The 18,435-nt window shown below is 35.7% G+C and overlaps 2 protein-coding genes across 2 annotated transcripts; both read right to left on the reverse strand.

Annotated features, from left to right (window-relative positions):
* Nucleotides 1–7,635: 7,635 nt before the first annotated feature.
* Nucleotides 7,636–14,892, reverse strand: LOC134260003 (uncharacterized). The gene is made up of 2 exons (XM_062742589.1): nt 14,816–14,892; nt 7,636–10,883 (listed from the first exon to the last, which is right to left on the reverse strand). Exon 2 carries the CDS (start codon nt 10,726–10,728, stop codon nt 8,311–8,313), a length of 2,418 nt encoding a protein of 805 aa, XP_062598573.1. The 5' UTR covers nt 10,729–10,883; nt 14,816–14,892; the 3' UTR covers nt 7,636–8,310.
* Nucleotides 14,893–15,549: 657 nt separating this feature from the next.
* Nucleotides 15,550–16,442, reverse strand: LOC134260002 (E3 ubiquitin-protein ligase DZIP3-like). The gene is made up of 2 exons (XM_062742588.1): nt 15,833–16,442; nt 15,550–15,698 (listed from the first exon to the last, which is right to left on the reverse strand). The coding sequence occupies exons 1-2, from the start codon at nt 16,428–16,430 to the stop codon at nt 15,550–15,552; spliced, it is 747 nt and encodes a 248-aa protein (XP_062598572.1). The 5' UTR covers nt 16,431–16,442.
* Nucleotides 16,443–18,435: the final 1,993 nt, after the last annotated feature.

Below are 18,435 nucleotides of genomic sequence, written 5' to 3' on the forward strand. Positions count from 1 at the left end.
TTTGATTATTAAACATTTTTACTATAAAATGTTTTTTCAAAACAGTATGAACTATCCCCAAAATGATTTTTATCAATTTTGCTATGTGTCTTAAAGTCAATAAAACATAATCAGTGATAATTTGTTGAAATTTCGCAAATTTGCATCGGTTGTTGTAAGTCATTGTTGCGAAGGACGGTACCAATTTTTGATGCCCATTAAATAATTTTTGTTTATTGAAATCAACATGTTCACCTGTCTATAAAGCAGGCATTGGTTGCTGTAAATTTCACATATTTCAGTTAATATGTTTTTTGGGATATTAACAAGTTTTACAGCTGCTTTAATGAAGCGTTTAATTTCACTCTAGTTTACTGATTCTTGACCATTCATTTTTAATGCAGTGTCTCGAATAGCCCTTGTTTTCCAGCTTCCCACGGTGAAATAATGCGATGAAAAGTGGTCAACCAAACTGTTATAAATTCATTAAAGATTCAATAATGATAGAAAGTCAAGCTTTATGTTATATGACTACTATGTTGTATGAAATCGAGCTAATGACATTATTTATTGAACGTCCCTCGTAAATATATAAGGCATAGAAGCAAATATACATTGAATATTTCATCTAGTCAGAAACTAGAAAAGAATCCTACCTTAATTGACTCTGCCGATAGCAACACCTTTTCAGTTTTGTCTACAAGAGATGCTAGTAATGCTGATCCAAACTACAGCAGCTTATCAGATACCAGCATCGGGGTACCTATGGCAACATCATCCCCTCAACCATTAACAAGGCAGCCAAAACAACAACAACGAGGGAACACACGGCAGAACCTACGTATTCTTGTTACCAACTTTCAGAGTGTCAAAAACAAACTTAACGATCTCCAAGTCATGATTGAATTAACGAAACCCGATGTTATCCTTGGGATATCCTTGAGACTTGGCTGAGTGATAAGATATGTACATCTGAGATATTCCCCCTGAACTTGGGTATGATGTGATACGTAGAGACCGCGAAGGGGATGCACATGGTGGGGTTCTTATAGCTGCTACAACTGAACTCGGCCTGAATCACCTTCACACCAGTGGGGACTCGAAACTCATTTCGGGCAGCATCAACATAAGCCCTCGAAAGAAAGTGATTTTGTCATGCCTTTACCGTCCACCAAATAGGCAAGATCAACATACAACAGATAAAGTTATACACAATATAAGTGAGCTGCGCTCTCAACACAAGAATAACATCTTCATACTAGGAGGTGATTTCAACCTGCCAGACATCGACTGGGATAAATATGAAATCAATGGTTCCCAAACATCAAGGGAAATAAACAACGCCTTCATGCAGATGACTGCCGACCTAAACCTGCAGCAAGTAGTAAATATCCCGACCAGAGGAGAGAACATCCTGGATCTACTTTTAACATCCCATCCCGGACAACTTAGTCAATGTAACACCATCCCACCACTTGGTAACAGCGATCACGATGTGGTACTCCTAGATTTCACAACACACATATCTCGACCACGGCCAAAAAGGAGAACCATCTATCTGTGGAAGAAAGCCAATACTAACGGCATTAGAGACGATCTCCAGAGTCAATTAGATACCTTCACACATACCAACTTTGAAGATGTCAACAGCATGTGTTATGAGTTAAGATGCCTTTGCAACAGGAAACATAAAGCCTACAAACGTGCTAAGCGCAGCAAGGACTCGAAAGACAATAAGCGATACAAGGCACTCAAAGGGCAACTACAGAGAGAATCCAGGAGGGCACACACAGCTTACTTGGAGGATGTCGTCAGCGATGACCTGCGTACCAATTAAAAACAGGAAGCAGGATTCATCCCAGATCGTGACAATGAAGTCCAAAGACAGTTTCCTCTGCAGCGATACGGCCAATAAAGCTTCGATTCTGAATGAGCAGTTCCAATCTGTCTATACGCAAGAGGACTTGGGTACTCTACCCGATCTAGGACCTAACCCCTTCCCTACTATGGACAGCATAACCATTAACGAGAGGGGAATATTGCAACTATTACAGGGACTACGCCCATTCAAAGCTACTGGACCCGATGAGATTCCAGCGTTCATCCTGAAGCAAAGTGCCGAGTCCATAGCCCCATATCTGACAAGGATGTTCCAGCCTTCCTTAGATTACGGTCAAATACCAGATGAATGGCGTAGAGCAAACATCGTCCCTATATATAAGAAAGGGGAGAAACATCAACCATCAAACTACAGGCCTGTCTCCCTAACATCAATAGCCTGCAAACTCCTGGAACATGTTGTACACAGCACAGTTATGGACCACTTTGATCGAAACAACATCCTCTGTGATGAGCAACATGGCTTCCGAGCCCGCCGATCATGTGAGACACAACTTGTTACAACACTGGACCAGTTAGCCAGAAACATGGACCAGGGATACCAGACAGACGTAATACTCCTGGACTTTTCAAAGGCTTTTGACAAAGTCCCCCACCAACGTCTCCTACTGAAATTGGAGCACTACGGAGTGTCAGGCACCACTCTAGACTGGATAAAGGACTATCTAAGTCGGGGAACCCAATCAGTGGTACTGGATGGGCATACATCTTCACCGTTGGATGTCCTTTCCGGAGTGCCACAAGGAACTGTCCTGGGACCACTCCTTTTCCTAACCTACATAAACGACCTTCCTGAGTGCACCAAATCAGACGCCAGACTGTTTGCAGATGACTGTCTCGTTTATCGACAGATCCGAAACCAGAAAGATGCAGACAAATTACAGAAAGATCTCACTGCCTTAGAAGGATGGGAGAAGAAGTGGCAGATGTGCTTCCATCCCGAAAAGTGTACAGTCATTCGGATCTCCAACAAACGACAACCACTGCAAACATCATACACCCTGCATGGACATCAGCTGGAAGTGGTGGAGAGTGGGGAGTATCTTGGTGTTACCATCTCCCAAGACCTAGAGTGGAATAACCATATACACACTAAGATAGGGAAAGCTACAACAACCCTGGGCTTCCTGAGACGAAACCTTGGCCAGTGCACACCAACAGTTAAAGCAACAGCGTACTGTACCATGATCAGACCACCGATCGAATATGCGTCACCAGTGTGGGATCCCTACCAGACCAACTTAACAAAGGATCTAGAACAGGTACAGCTTAGAGCGGCCAGGTTCGTCTTTAATCAGTACACGGATACCTCCCACGGGTGCGTAACATCTTTACTTGAACAACTAGAGTGGGACTCACTCCAGCAAAGGAGAACAACACATCGATTAGTCCTATGCTACAAAATAAGGAACCGCCTGGTGGACATCAATTCAGACAAGTATTATACACCCGGGGACATAAGAACTAGAGGTAGCCATAGATACAGACAGTCTCGTGCCACCAAGGAGGTCTATAAGAATTCATTCTTCCCACGGTCGGTGAGAGACTGGAACCACTTACCAGAGAAAATTACAGCAGCCCCTTACAGTTCAGGACTGGACTAAACAGCGTCCCCTGGACCCAGCTGCAACCCTGGTAGACAAGACAGCCACAATGTATATAGTTTTATCCGTTTTTAAAGAGGAAGCCTCCTGTTTTTAACCGAGCTGGAGTTATTAACACTCTGTATAGAGTTCAACTCCCTACCGGAAGAAGGAGAAGAAGAAGAAGAAGAACATGCTTGAAATATTAAAAAATTCTGAATTTTTGTCAAAATTCTGAGTTTTCAAAACAATGCTTCTTACTTCTTTGTCCAGTTCGATCTCCTCCCAGAATTTGAGTTCCGCCATCTGAGTGGTGACCTCCTTCTGCTCCCGGAAGTGAGGGAGCGGGTGGAAATGGAAGGTGAATTGATGTATGGGAAGGTTGTACTTCCTAGCATAGTTCTGTGGGGTACCTGTCAAGAAACCTAGAACAGAGGCAGAAAAAACATGAAAATACCCATTAACATGTACATATAGTCGAGAGCATATTATATACTCCTTATTTAAAAATTCAGAAGCTATGACTGCTTCTCAATGGGAACTTAGTCTATCAGGTGTTTGATTTAGGGAACAAGAAAATTCAATTCTCCTTTGGCATCCAGTCACGTGGTGTCATGAGGAATACATGTATGCTTACTAGTTCCCAGATCAGTTTTGCTGCCATTTCCAGTGCGAAAGCACGTGTTTTGTATATCATCTGAAATTGTGAAATTGATAACGCAAGAAATTCTTCACGCGGGATTTAGAGTTTTGTGAATAAGACTGACTCCGTGTTAAAAAGACTTGCCAAGGAATTTGAAGTCGGAAAAGACAATGATTCGTCATTTGAGGTGGCAAATGATCCGATCGCGAGCAAGTCCTCAAAGTCCTGGACCCAGCACAAGTACTCTTTCAGGAATTTCAATCCACCAGTGCGCGGATTGACATTTTTATGGAATTGTCCACTACGAAGAAAGCAACGTCATCTAATGAAGATGTGGAAATATATAATACAAATAGAAAGGAAAATTCCTCGCAAGAAAAAGAAGAGGCAGAGGCTAAATCAAATACTTCAATTTTGTCTTAACTTTCAGACAAATGCACATCATCTGAAAAAAACGGGCCCTTCTCTAAATGCGGCAATTTCCAAGATTCCAAAATCGATTGTTCGTGAGCGGCAAACTAAGAAAGATGAAAAAAAGAACCGATCTCTTGGGAAAACACGACCTGAAAATTGTGAGTTTCTCTCAGCTCCGCGGGTGAATCCCGAAATTTAGAGAAAGATATCGAATAATACAAGATTTAAAGATATCGAATTTCAGAAACCTCAATCGTCGCTTCTACGGGCTCTTGCACCGGTTGCCTATGTGTTGGAGAAATTGGTGAGAAAAGATTTAAAAGAAGATAATGAGGAAATTTCTCCGCTAACCGAAAGTCTTATGGATGCTGTAGTTCTCGTTTCCATGGCCAACGATGACATGAAGGAATTTAGAAGGAGCAACATCAAACCTGATCTGCATACGGATTATAGATCTTTGTGTTCTAACAAGGTTCCTGTGTCAGACCGCAATGATTTTTGGAAACAACATCGCTGATCAATTGAAATTAATTCAGGAGGCCAACAAAGTTGGAAAGAAAGTTGACAAATACCAACAGTCGATAAAGCCTTTTCAGGTTCAATGCGTTCTTGGACAAATGGATCTAAGAAGGGAAAAAGGGTGGGGGAAACAAACCTGAGACAACGCCCAGTCATCATCATGGACCAAGGGCAGCAATTTGAGACATTTACAAAGCGAAGAAGTTCTAGAGACACATATTGCTGGTCGTATATCAAAGTATATAGAAGGCTGGCAGGACCTGACATCAGATCCTTATATTCTGGACATTGTTAAAGTATATAAAATTCAATTACGTCAAGTTCCCTTTCAAACAATGGCTGGACCCACAATAACTAATAAGTGCTATTCTGAGATAATTGACAATCTCATTTTTTTCCTTTGAAAAGAAGGGCATAATTAGAAAAACTAGTCATTGTGATGGTGAATTTGCATAAGCGGGTTTCACGGAACTTAAATCTGATGGATCCTTTCAACTTATTCTAAATCGTAAAGATCTCAACGAATTTGTCGTGTAAAAACATTTTTTAAATGTTAAATATAATGACTCAAAATTGTTACATGGCTAAAATTGATTTAGAAGACGCTTACTACACAGTAAATGATCACCAAGAATTTAGAAAATTTATGAAATTTATTTGGAGGGCAATGTGATGGAAAATGCATGTCTGGCGATGGGACTAAGTTCAGCACCAAGAATATTTACAAAATTATCAAAGTCAGTAGTTGCTTCGCTAAGATCAAAGGGTTTTATCTCTGATGTGTTGTTTACATTGACGATGTGTATTTACAAGGTGCAACGTTAAAAGAATGTGCAGAAAATGTGTCTTACACGTGTGATCTCTTGAGAAAAAATTGGTATTTATTGTACATAAAGAAAAGTCCATTTTTCAACCAATGCAATTATTATCATTTTTAGGATTTGAACTTGATTCTGTTTAAATGAGGACCAGTCTATAACAGATTAGAAGAAAGATGAAAGAATGATATGATTTGGTTTTATGACACGTTGTTAAACACTTATGCTCCGATAGGTCGTGACAATCCTGAAGATGAAATGTGCACGGATGCATCGTTATCTGGATTCGGTGCAGTATTAGGGGTAATTGGACAGAATCCGAGGTTTCATATGATTCGAATATTATTACTTAGAATTGTATGCAATCTTTTTCAGAATTAAAGAGTGATTTTTTTTTTATCAAATATGTGTCGAAAACATGTTAAGAATTATATTGACAATTCAACTGCTGTTGCTTGTATCATCCATTTCGGCTCAAAAAGATCTTCATAATGCAAGGACATTACAAGGAAAATTTGATTTTTAGCTAAAGCCAAAAATATCTGGATTTCAGCGGCTTTTGAAAGTCGGAAAATTAGAGACGACACAGAATGGATGATAAATTCAGATATGTTTCATGCATTGTTCGTTTACAGCTGAACACTTCTCATAAATAGGACTGTCATACGGGTATATAAACCGTTCGATTTCGTTACATCCGATTGCACACTCGAAACTCGTGGCCGACATGTAGTACTCCTTTCGAGGTCTTAGATTTTTTGCGTTTATTTCTTGTTTTTATGTGCATTTTCTGTTTGTAAATAATGTATTGACCTGTATTTTTCAAGATAATTTTGTCCTGTTTTGGAAACAAAAATATACTGACACGCAAAAGAAACGCAACAAGCAGTAATCTACAAATGTTTGAATTTTTTATCTAGTGATTTTCAAAAAAGAATACAGTAAGGCTAAACTCACTTTTCAGAACATCAGGGATTTGATAAAAATGTTAAATGTTTATCTTTTAACTTTACTAAGTAACATATGACTGTTAAAACACTCCCCTCCCAGCCATTCAATTACAACGTGCAAGACTGTCCTAAACAACCATTGCAACTTAATTTTTACGATACAATAGGTTAATCAATATCGATACCTGAGGGAAGGAATTATTCTTTGCCATTTTTAAATGCCTGTTTTTGAGATGATTAGGTCGAATTTTCTCTAGCTTAGCGCATTGTAGTAACCCTTGGACTTCCGGTCCAAGGACTATCATTTATGCATATGATACATAAGACCCCGTTGAGGCGTAATGCAGTGTATTTTTGCATCATCAACTCTCCATCACCTTTACGTTGAGATTTTCCAGTTAGGGCAATGGAAATGCCTACTTAAGCCATTTTCGAGAAGCCTTCGCATCGTAACGGGAAACGAAAGGAGATTTTATTTTTTGAAATATTGCTGCTTTACTTAAGATGAACAGTATAAACCCTTAAAACTTCATATTATTGGCAAATGGTTTGTTAAACATGCATTTTTTATTTCTGTTAAACAGACTCAAACTTGACTTCCAGTTCTGGTATGAAAATTGTTCAGCTTTAAAATTAGCTTTATTTACCAAACTGAAGATATCCATAATTTTAAAATACAAAATTCTTTACTTTACATAATTATTTCCCCCAAAGTAGGGTGTTGCGTTTCTTTTGCGTGTCAGTATACATAAAATTTGATAATTTCATCGAGATTGAGTAGCACGCATTGTATGGTGTACGCCTACATTCGTCGGATCTCTACAGTGAAATACATTGAACTGATTAGGGATCTGCTTCTTATATATGGGTTGTAGGGTGAACGTTGAACAACAACGGGAAATATGGCGGACTATGCCTATTTACGAGTAGTGTTCAGCTTTAAATAACTAAAATAAAGTTCCTCATCTTGCACAGGAATTAGAAAAATCTTATACTTCTAATAACTAATCAAATAACTATAAAAAGACCAATATGTTTATGTTGAAAATTATTTTTAATCAGGATACAAACTTGGACTCCATTTTGTTGCATTTAACGTACCCCTTAGGGTCATATGTAAAACGTCTATATCTCAGATGCTGAAGTGAAGTCATCAACATAAAGTTATTCAACCAAGTTAAATAATTTTGTATCAAATCTAAAATTTGCTTAAACATTAACTATTAGTATTTTAAGTGCACAATTTACGATTGAGTATAATTATGAACACTAATTTTAGTGCATAGTATCAAACATTCTGACCAACTTTCGTAATTTTCGGTTATGCAGTCAAAAATTTTTTTGAATATTATGCTATCCCGCATTTTTTTTCCTTTCAGTATATTATAAGAATAAAATGTGTAGTCTCTTTAAAGACCGGTACCTGTATTAATGAAGTCAGCGAAATCGATACCAAAATTTTTCTTCGGCTGCATAGTCTAAGCTTCACAGTCTTAAGAGTGATACTAAACACGCTCTAATTCTTTGTGCACTGAAGATGTCTTTAGTGAACCAAACTCTCTGTTCCTTCGTATATAATCACTTGTATCTCTAAAGTCACAGGCATTGCCAAAGCGAATTTTCACAAACGTAAATGATTTAAGCTTGAAATCCAGAACTTCATTCTCACCATCATTCCAGCAAGATTTCCAATCAGTTTCATGCTTAATCATGTCATATTGCAAAGTCCTTCCAGAGAGTTTCTCACCACTTCTGAGTGCTTCCAGCAGAGACATTTCCAAGTCAGGGGTTTGAACAAATACTCCACATTCCAACAATATTTTCAAAATTTTACATCTACCAAGATATGAAGCCAAGTGCAATGAGGTAGGCAGCTCATTTTCATTCCTGTAAAGCGCAATACCTCTATTTTCTTTGAGTAACAGAACGAGGATATCTGCATAATTATGTATAGTCAAGTAAAACACTATATTATTTCCACTCTTTTTTGTTGGATCACAGTAACACGTAAGCCTATCGGTAACATACTGAGAGTTATTGACTAAAGCATGTGTAACGGCATTTTTATCCGGAATATCATCCACACATATTTCGACGTCATTTGGTGTTGTTTTAGTATCCCCAACTTGAAGCACAAAAATCAACACGTTTTTAAAGCTTTCCTCCCCTGGAAATACAATGTTAAAATGAAAAGAATAAATCGCGCCTGTATTCATGCTGTAAGAAGGTTTGTAGACCTCACCATGTCCGTATCTGAGACCAAACATTGCAGTTTGTAATACAGTATAACCTTCATTTGTTCTGTCTAATCTTTCTATATTCTGATCAAGAGCTTCAAACTTGCACAGTAATTCAAAACGTCCTGCGTATGCTGCTAAATGAGCACATGACCAATTTTCTCCAGTTTTTATTGGATTTTTATACTGAAGGATAAAATCCACAGCATTACTCCAGCCATGGAGTACACAATAGTGAAAGAGAGAGAGGGTATGAAAAGACTGTCCTCCGATTTTTGCATCTACAAGATTTTCAAAATTTCTATATTTCTGAACATATCTCAGTATACATAAAATATATTTCTCCTTATCACATGCAAACTGCACAATTTCTAAAACTAATTTTAAAATAGTTACATCAGTTATGGTAGGTTTTTTTGATTCTTCAAGATTTGTGATGTGTGGACCAAAATCTTCCAACAACATAAAAAGCAATGTCGGTTCTTTTTGTGGACAAAATGGTAATACTTTCACCAGATTTGATATAACGTCAATCAGTCTTTCTGAAGCATCGAAATGTAAAAGATGAGTCACAAAATTTGGATCAGTGGAGGCAGGATGCCAAGCTATGTTTCGAGCTGCAAGAAACGGATCTGATATGATATCATCGGCATCATCTCCATACAACATTATCTGGCAAAGATCACTGAAGTTTGCTTTTTTAATCTTCAGAGCAACTTCATGCTGCTTCATCTCACAGTTTTCGGTTCGGAGCAGTTCTTGCAATTTTTGTCTACTACATATTTTGATTACAACATCGGGTGCTAATTGCCCATATGACACTAAAATTGTCTCTAAAATTGTGTCATGTGAAAACATGTATTTTCCTTTAATTGATGATTCTGAAAGAAATGACCCATCCATTGAATGTATAGCATCCTGTATTTCAATTTCCCTGATGTTTTGTAAACGTACTTTTACGCAAACGGTCTCATACAAGGCAATATCAAAGTTTTGAAGACAAATAGATCCATGTACAAAAATATACGACAAAACTGTGTAACGTATTTTTTCGTATATGTCGTTCGAAGTGCGCATGTTTTCTATTCTTGTAAAAAGCTCTCGGTTTGGGCGCAAAAAAAATGCAGGCCCAAGTTCATAGCAACCTCGTATTGTAAAAAACTGGAAACATGTGAGAGGAAAACCATAAAAAGGATTAGACTGGACAATTTTTTTTTTATCCAAGTCTGATAATTGGCTCATTTTTTCTGTAACATTTTCTTTTTGATGCCCATTCATTTCTTTGCCTTGCAAACTGGTATTTCTATTAATATATTTCTTTTCAAAAGCTTCTAGCATTGCTAATTTTTCCTTTTCCGACAATGCAAATTCTTTGGAGAAGTCAATTATATACTTCTCCTTAAAAAGTTCATGGACTTGGTAACGGTTCTTTGCTGCTTCCATTACATTTTTCCTTATCCCAAACATTAGATATATATTTCTCCCTTTTATTGAGGGAAAAATAAAATTTACGTGATTTTTCCATTTTTCCATTGCATCGGTATCTAGATTAAAGGAACCCATAAAATCATCAAGGAAAACTATAAAATTCCCATAGGCATTAACTACTTTGTTCCATTCCTCTGGATATTTTATTTCAACGGGTGTAAGGGGATTTTCTGTTGAGTTTTCTAACATATGACACATTACTTCATAAGCTGTCGTTGTTTTTCCTTCTCCACCATAACCTACTAAAACGGAAAGTTTATACTTTCTCAGCTTTTCTATTGTTCCTTGGACAGCGGACGTAACTGTGTATGTTTCTGACAACCGATGTGTCCTTAGCACATTCGCCGTATTAACTGAAAGAGAATAAATTGATCCATGATTTGACATTATATCATAATATACATTAGTTGATTTCACCGATCTTATCTTTACAGTAGCATACAAAATCACATAACCATTGAACTTATAATTAAGGGTCCTCCACACCATGTGATTTGTGACGTATATAGAGAAAAAATACTTTTACTTCCGGTTTATCTAGTTTATGCACGGACGATTTGGTCTAGCACCGTTTGTAAAAGAGTTGCAAGAGAAAAGTTTGCAGTACACTGAGAGTGACACCCTAATCAAAAACATGACATGGTATGATCACAGAGTACCCCATGGAAAAAGATGTGCGGTTTTTTTGTATAAAAGAACAACAGACGTCTGGGAGAATATTACATTATAATAATAATTCGTAAATAACAGGTACCGGTATGACGAAAAACGTTTAGGTTATTTAAACTTTCAGGCTAATCAACTGAGTCTGTTTTGAAAGTTGAAATTTTGGCACACTAATTTGTACGTTTCAATAATACATTATCTCATTGTGTGTTTACAAGTATTGATAAACTAGTGTGCCTTTCTAGTCTTCCTCTTTTATATCTTTCCAGTTCAGTGCCCAGTAATTACTAAATATAGTATGGTGACGTATGCGGAGACTTGCCAAAGTTTTTGAGTCCCGGGCAACAGGAAAGATAACTCCAAAAAGGGACTTTGTTACCAAAGATTTTGAAAATATTTTTTCTACATCAGTGCATTAAATTTTAAATTCATTTTTTGGATGTAATCTAATTATTTAATGTTTCCTCTCTACAAAAGGAGTCTTTATTGATTCTTCTCGAGATATAGTTAAGAGAAAAATAAGTTTTATGTACTCTTTATAAACAAAATAAATTTCTGTAAAAAAATATGTTGATCGATAAAATTAAGTTTTTATGTTTATTTAGTGAGCTTAAAAATATACGAAAGGGTAAGACAAAATTTGTTGTGCTATGAAAACGCTCTGGGGAAAATTTCTTGATTGATTGATTGTATATTGTTTAACATCCCTCTCGAGAATTTTTCACTCATATAGACAAGTCACCGTATGCCAGTGAAGGGCTTCAAATCTTGACCTTTACTCGGCACTCAGGGCCATTGAGCAGTGAGGAATCTTTTTCGGGTGTCTTCTACATTTTCCCACTTTTTAAAATCTCAATTCCACCTATTCCCACTTGCAAATAAAAATAGATGTTTAGATAGTTTAATTGTTCTTACAATAATAAGACTAATTTTATCTGCTCTTTAGATTTACCTGTATTTTGTATATTTTAAGTCAGAAAATTATGAATACATCTATGGAAAAAAAATGATTTTATAATAAAATTAAATAATAAAAAGGTCTTACAAGAAAAAGAAACTTAATATCATGATTTAAAAACATAAAATTTATTTATTGTGCCAACGCCTGCCGCTGACACGGGACCTCAGTTTTTAAGGTCTCATCCAAAGGACCCGCAACTTTCACTTCAAAGTGCCGAGCGCATGGCGAAGGAACAGTTGCTACCCATTTTTTTATCGACTTATATTATTTTAATCATATATTTCAAGCCCTCTGATTGGCTTCAATTTGGTCACATGATTAAGTATACAACAGCATGTACACTTGAGTTACATTTATAGAATCTGAAATTCATATTGACTTGATGTTTCTTAAAATGGAGGTAATTTTCTGTAAAACAAAAAATTAAAAGTAGTGATTTTACAATTATAGCTAATACAGTATATGATTTCATGTTTCTGAATAAAAATATATACTTCAACTTGAATTTAAATTTGTAATGTTCTGTAACTAATAAGACGTAACCATGGCCTGAAATAGGATCTACTTAATATAAGAACATTATATTAAAATTATTTTACAATAAAATATGTTCAAATGATATATTTTTATTTTAAATAGGAATAATCTCACATGCCTTTTCAATTCCTTAGAACAAATGCAATTTTATATAGGTGTCCACTGCACAATGTTTAACCTGCACAACTTGAGAATGCCCAGAAAGTTACTTATGTGATAAAATATCACCCTGTTGTGGACCAGAAGATTTTATACAGATATTTACTTCTTAATTCATTGCGTTAAATTGTTATTTCCAATTGTTCCATTAACCGGTAGGGGGGGATTGATTTGAACCGTGTGTCCTTTTGTGATCCCTCTTACAAAATTATTCAGATTCCATACTCTGCTAAAGAGCTTTTACAGAATCTTATATTTCCTACTAGTGGAGCTTGATTAATAACTGGTCCATTTTATCTTCACTTCCCCACAAGGTTTTTTTTTTTTGGGGGGTGGGGGGGGGGGGTGGGGGGGGTATGTCGAATCGTATGAAAAATAAAATTTCTACTTTCCCCATTGATATAATGTACCGATCATTGCTGAAATTTGCCTACTGGTTAAAGAGAAGACGACAAAAATGGGGAAACTTTAAGGATAGAAAAACAGACGACAGACAGTGGCTGATTAAAGTTCACTGATAAATAATTGCAGACTCGGTGAACTTAGAATAGTTACAAAATAATCGACAGAGTAAACATATTAATTATCCATGCATTTTAGATCACCTGAGCCGAAGGCTCAAGTGAGCTTTTCTGATCACATTTGTCCGTTTTCCATACCTCTGTTTGTCTGTCTGTCTGTCTGTCTGTCTGTCCGTCTATAAACTTTTTACATTTCCGTACTTCTTCTCAGGAACCACTGGTACAGTATTAACTAAAAGTATCCTTGGGTGAAGGGAAATTTAAATAGATAATATTAAGCGCTAGGTCCTCTCACAAGGGTAGAAAATCAAGAAAAGACAAAAATAGGGTGGGGTCATTAAAAAATCTTCTTCTCAAAAACCACTGGGTATGAAAAGCTGAAACTTATGTGGAAACATCCTGGGGTAGTGTAGATTTTCAATTGTTCAAATCATGACCCCCGGGGGTTGGGCGGTGCCACAATAGGGAATCAAAGTTTTACATAGAAATATATAGGAACAATCCTTAAAAACTTCTTTTCAAGAACCACTAGGCTAGAAAAGCTGAAACTTATATGGAAGCATCCTGGGGTAGTGTAGATTCTAAATTGTTCAAATCATGACCCACGGTGATTGAGTGGGGCCACAAGAGGGAATCAAAGTTTTACATAGAGATATATAGGAAAAAATCTTTAAAAATCTTCTTCTCAAGAACTACTTGGCAAGAAAAGCTGAAACTTATGTGGAAGCATCCTGGGGTACAGTAAAATCTATACTGTTGAAAACATGACCCCCGGTGGTTGGGTGGGGCCAAAATAGGTCACAAGAAAAAAAATCTGGTTACAGGGGCCTGGACACAGTTTCAACTGATTTTTTAAAACCAATTTTAATTTTACAACTCCTACCTAAGACATCATCTGTTGATTAGCAAATATTTGAACATCATTTGTTGATCAACAAACAAGATACAGAACTTAAAGTTCTTCATAATGTAAACAAGGTGTGCCCCTTGTTTTTGTTTACATATAGTAAATATCATATTCATAACAAAATGAAGTTCAGCAAATCAAAAGTAACTGTAAAACTTTTATAATTAATCTACTTTGAACGAACATGTATTAGTATATTAACCTGTGTAAACAAAAGCATGAGACAAGCCTTGTATACATAGCAAAGGTTTGGAGCTCTAAATCTACCTTGTATCTTGACAACTTGCATTCAAATTTTTGATGATCATTAGAAAGACCATAGTGAAATATTTGTAAAAATGGAACAATAAATTTTGCAATTTTAGCTGAAACTGTGTCCATGCCCCTTTTAGAATAGCATGGTCAAAGCTTCTCGTGCGAGCGATGTGGCCCATGGGCATCTTGTTGTTTTCTGTTTCCAAGACAAATTGAACAATCTTTTTTTTAATGATTAATCAGCAGTATATATGTAAGCCATCAATGACAATCACTTACCTAAAATATTTCTGGCCTCAGGTAAAATTGCATCTGTATAAATAAAAACACATCCTCACAATTACTATAGTACTTAATATCTTATTCCAAATGAAATTGTTATACCGGGGGTATATCATTGGAATAAACATAAAATATTTGCTCTAGCTATTCACAGTTGATATTTATTAGTCCAGTAAATGTATTTTATTGAGGTAAAAATCATATATAAAGGTCAACTAACGCACAATTAACATTATTTAACTCCACAGAAAAAAAATATTCCTCTGAAAATTGCTTCTCACAACAAAATATTTTAATTGAAATAAAGTATCTATCAATTTCAAGTACACATGTATTTCAAAAAGAAGCATTTAAGGGCATTTGATGCATGGTATGCGCATCAGCGAGGAAAGGGGACCACGCTATTCCGAAAAAATATCGCTTCAAAAATGTTACAAAAGGATTAGTTCTGCAGTGCATTTTTATCTTGTATATGTATACATGCTGCTGAGATTGAAAAAGGGTTTCTTGGGATAATAAAATTTTCAATGTTACTATCAGCTGCATATAGTATTTTTAAATCATACTGAATCTTATAAAGACAAATGTGACAGTGAACTGTGTCCGCATAATTTTCCTTTAGAGAATAATTTGAAAACATCCTTCGTCAAGCGTGGTTTAGACCTAGGGTACAGTGTTTTGTTAACAAATGATCCTCGATGAATCAGTTTCATTTAATTCACAAGAGCATATCATATCAAAAATACAACACATGTGGGTTTTTTTCTTTGCTCATTATTTGCTTTCTTACTTTGCCTTTCAAGTCTGCAGAGCTTTTCTCCTTGTTTTTCAATTTCTTGATTCTGTCTTTTTTGCTCTTTCATTAATATATCTTGTGTACCTGAAGAAGAAAAATCCCTTTAATATGTTATACATACTTAAGTTTTGTATCCACAAAATGCAAAAAAAAAAGTTTTCTTAATCTTCGACCTTTTATATCTTTTGAACCAGTGAATCTCATTATATTCTACCTACCTTTAACATCAGATATCGTAACTTGTTGATCATCAATAATGGAGAGATACATTTCTTGTTGCTCGGGATCCATTGTTTCATTTTCCAAGAAATTTATAGCATCTGTGTAAGTTGTTAACTTCAATGCTGCTTCAATTTCTCCTATAATAAAACGCAATTCCTGCCATAATCTATGAAAATCGCCATCATCAAGTGATGCACTCCCGCTATGCCCGCAATTCTTATTCCGTATTTCTCGAACACGGTCAATATTGGCAGATACACTTCGGTCCCTTGGCTTTGGAGTTTTTCCCCATCCATGCTGGTGCGATGGTATGCCACTTACATTACGGATGAGAATGTAAAGTAAGGACAAGTCAAATTCTTTATATGTACCAGTAAATAAATCTTTTACTGGATACAAATATTCCTTCTGATTTTTATTTAGTATAGCACATAGTTTGTCTCGTTTTTCTTGTAGAACAAAAGGGAATTGAATTTCTGTAATGTGCAATTTCAAAATTTCCCGGAAAAGGTCTGTAAATACGTCTATTACCACACGTGATAAACGTGCTGCATTTGTCGTCTGCTTTGTAGATGCATATTTGCATTGTGCCATCTCAGGAATATATCATCTAAATAGAAAAAAATAACACCATCAAACGGATGAAACAAATATAATAAATCTATTTTGGATAAATTATAGAATGAACCTTTTTCTGAATGAATTAAATCTACAAATCGACAGCAAAATGTACTTTAAAAAAATGAAATATGTAATAACATGTACTTTAAACACCCTTTCTATGCGATTTCTATATCACTTACATCTTCTTTTCCTGTAGACTAATTAAAATGACATAATGTGCGTTTTCGAAATTTATATGGAATTTTTCTTTTTAGAAATAAGGTCGAGGTACTGTGAGCAAGCTCACAAAATAAAACCCCGCTTGCATTTTTTAATTCCCCATTGCCAAGTCTACATACTTGAAACTAGGGATGTCAATGAATATTCGAATATTCATTCGATGAGTTGATATTCGAATATAAATATATGATTCGAATATTCGGTTTTTAGATATACAAGCATTTATTAGAGAGAAAATCTTGTAAGTTTTACAGGTTCATACCGTTGACTAAGAATAATGTTTAATTTAAAGAGAAGTTTTAAAAGAAAGTCCTGTTGGATTACTTTAAAAGTGTAACCTTAAAATATATCATTCTTTGATCATTTGATTAGTGGTATAACAGTGCCAAATACTTACAATAAGTTAATATTGTTGTAAGGACACAGTTTTACAGAAAACACATGGATCACTTGTTTACGTAAATATCATTAAAATAATTATCAGGAAATTAAATAGCTAAAATTAATTGATTTTAATTTTTCTAAAGTAGATAATTGATAAGCTTGTTTAGCATGGTATTTTTTGTTGGAGTAATTAATAATGACCAATAAATGTATACTGGTTGACAAGAGAGTGAAAATATTATGTTGATGTACTTCATAATGCAAAATGTATTTATTTTATCGAATATTCGAATATATTCGAATACTCCTATCGCATATTCGAATATCAGTTATTGAAAATTTTGACATCCCTACAAAAGTTGAAACATAGATTATTTATAATTGGAGGCTGTGTCATGACCTTGATGAAGGTCTTACTGGCAAATCAAGGTCACTGACAGAGAAAAAAATAATGTTCAAGCATAACTTTGTAATTAAGATTCACAAGAGGCTCATCCTGAGAAGAGGGGTTGTTGTTATGAGTAAGTGCAGTGACCTTGACCCAAGGTCAGCACTTCCTGTCCACAGCTCCAACGGAAGACCTAGTAGACTCGCTGCTTTGCAACGAGCTCGTCTCTAGTTTTATTTTAGTTTTTCTTTTTGCTTGAAAATTTTGATTTGGTAGTAAAAAAAATTACTCCTTAAATAAAGTTGCAATTCTGTTTTATGAATTATTTTACATTGTTTTATTTTTCAATGCGTTCACATTTTGTCATTTAAACTGCTAACGTTCCCAAATAGAAATTAACATAAATAAACTTGCTATCTAATGAAAATTAGATTCTTTACGCTCCTGTATTTCGTTATGCCGCCATTTTATTTACAAAAGCAATGCTTCGAACGTAATCGCAAGCCCGATTTTCATATTACTCCTTGACGGCGACGTAATATGGAAATTTATCTATTTCAAGGCATTATTTTTTCAAAGTGCGTTAAATTTTGGGACCAATTAAGTCAACACACCTTGAAAAAATAAAATTTCTTTTCAAAGTGCATTAATATCGACCATTTTAACGCACTTTTAAAAATATTTCTTGGTCAATGCGCATATGGTGGTATATATCTGCTTCCTACATGCAAGATACCTGGTACATTTATGAAAAATGTACATTTACAAAAATCGTACCATCATGCTCGAGTCTACAGGAAACACCAACAAAAATCCGACTACGAGAGAAACATCGGATTGTGAAACTCTCATTTTGTGCGACTCCGTCATCCGCAGAATTCAGCCCCAGCGATTTTCACCAAGGGCTACATGCGTTAAGCGTTTCATAAGAGGAGGGGCTACTACTTGTGCAAACTTCATTGAAAAATATGGCCCCAATTTCAA

Source organism: Saccostrea cucullata, unplaced genomic scaffold (genome assembly GCF_032062105.1).
Source record: "Saccostrea cucullata isolate Sc308-1 unplaced genomic scaffold, CSIRO_AGI_Scuc_v1 ctg13002, whole genome shotgun sequence".
NCBI lineage: Eukaryota > Metazoa > Mollusca > Bivalvia > Ostreida > Ostreidae > Saccostrea > Saccostrea cuccullata.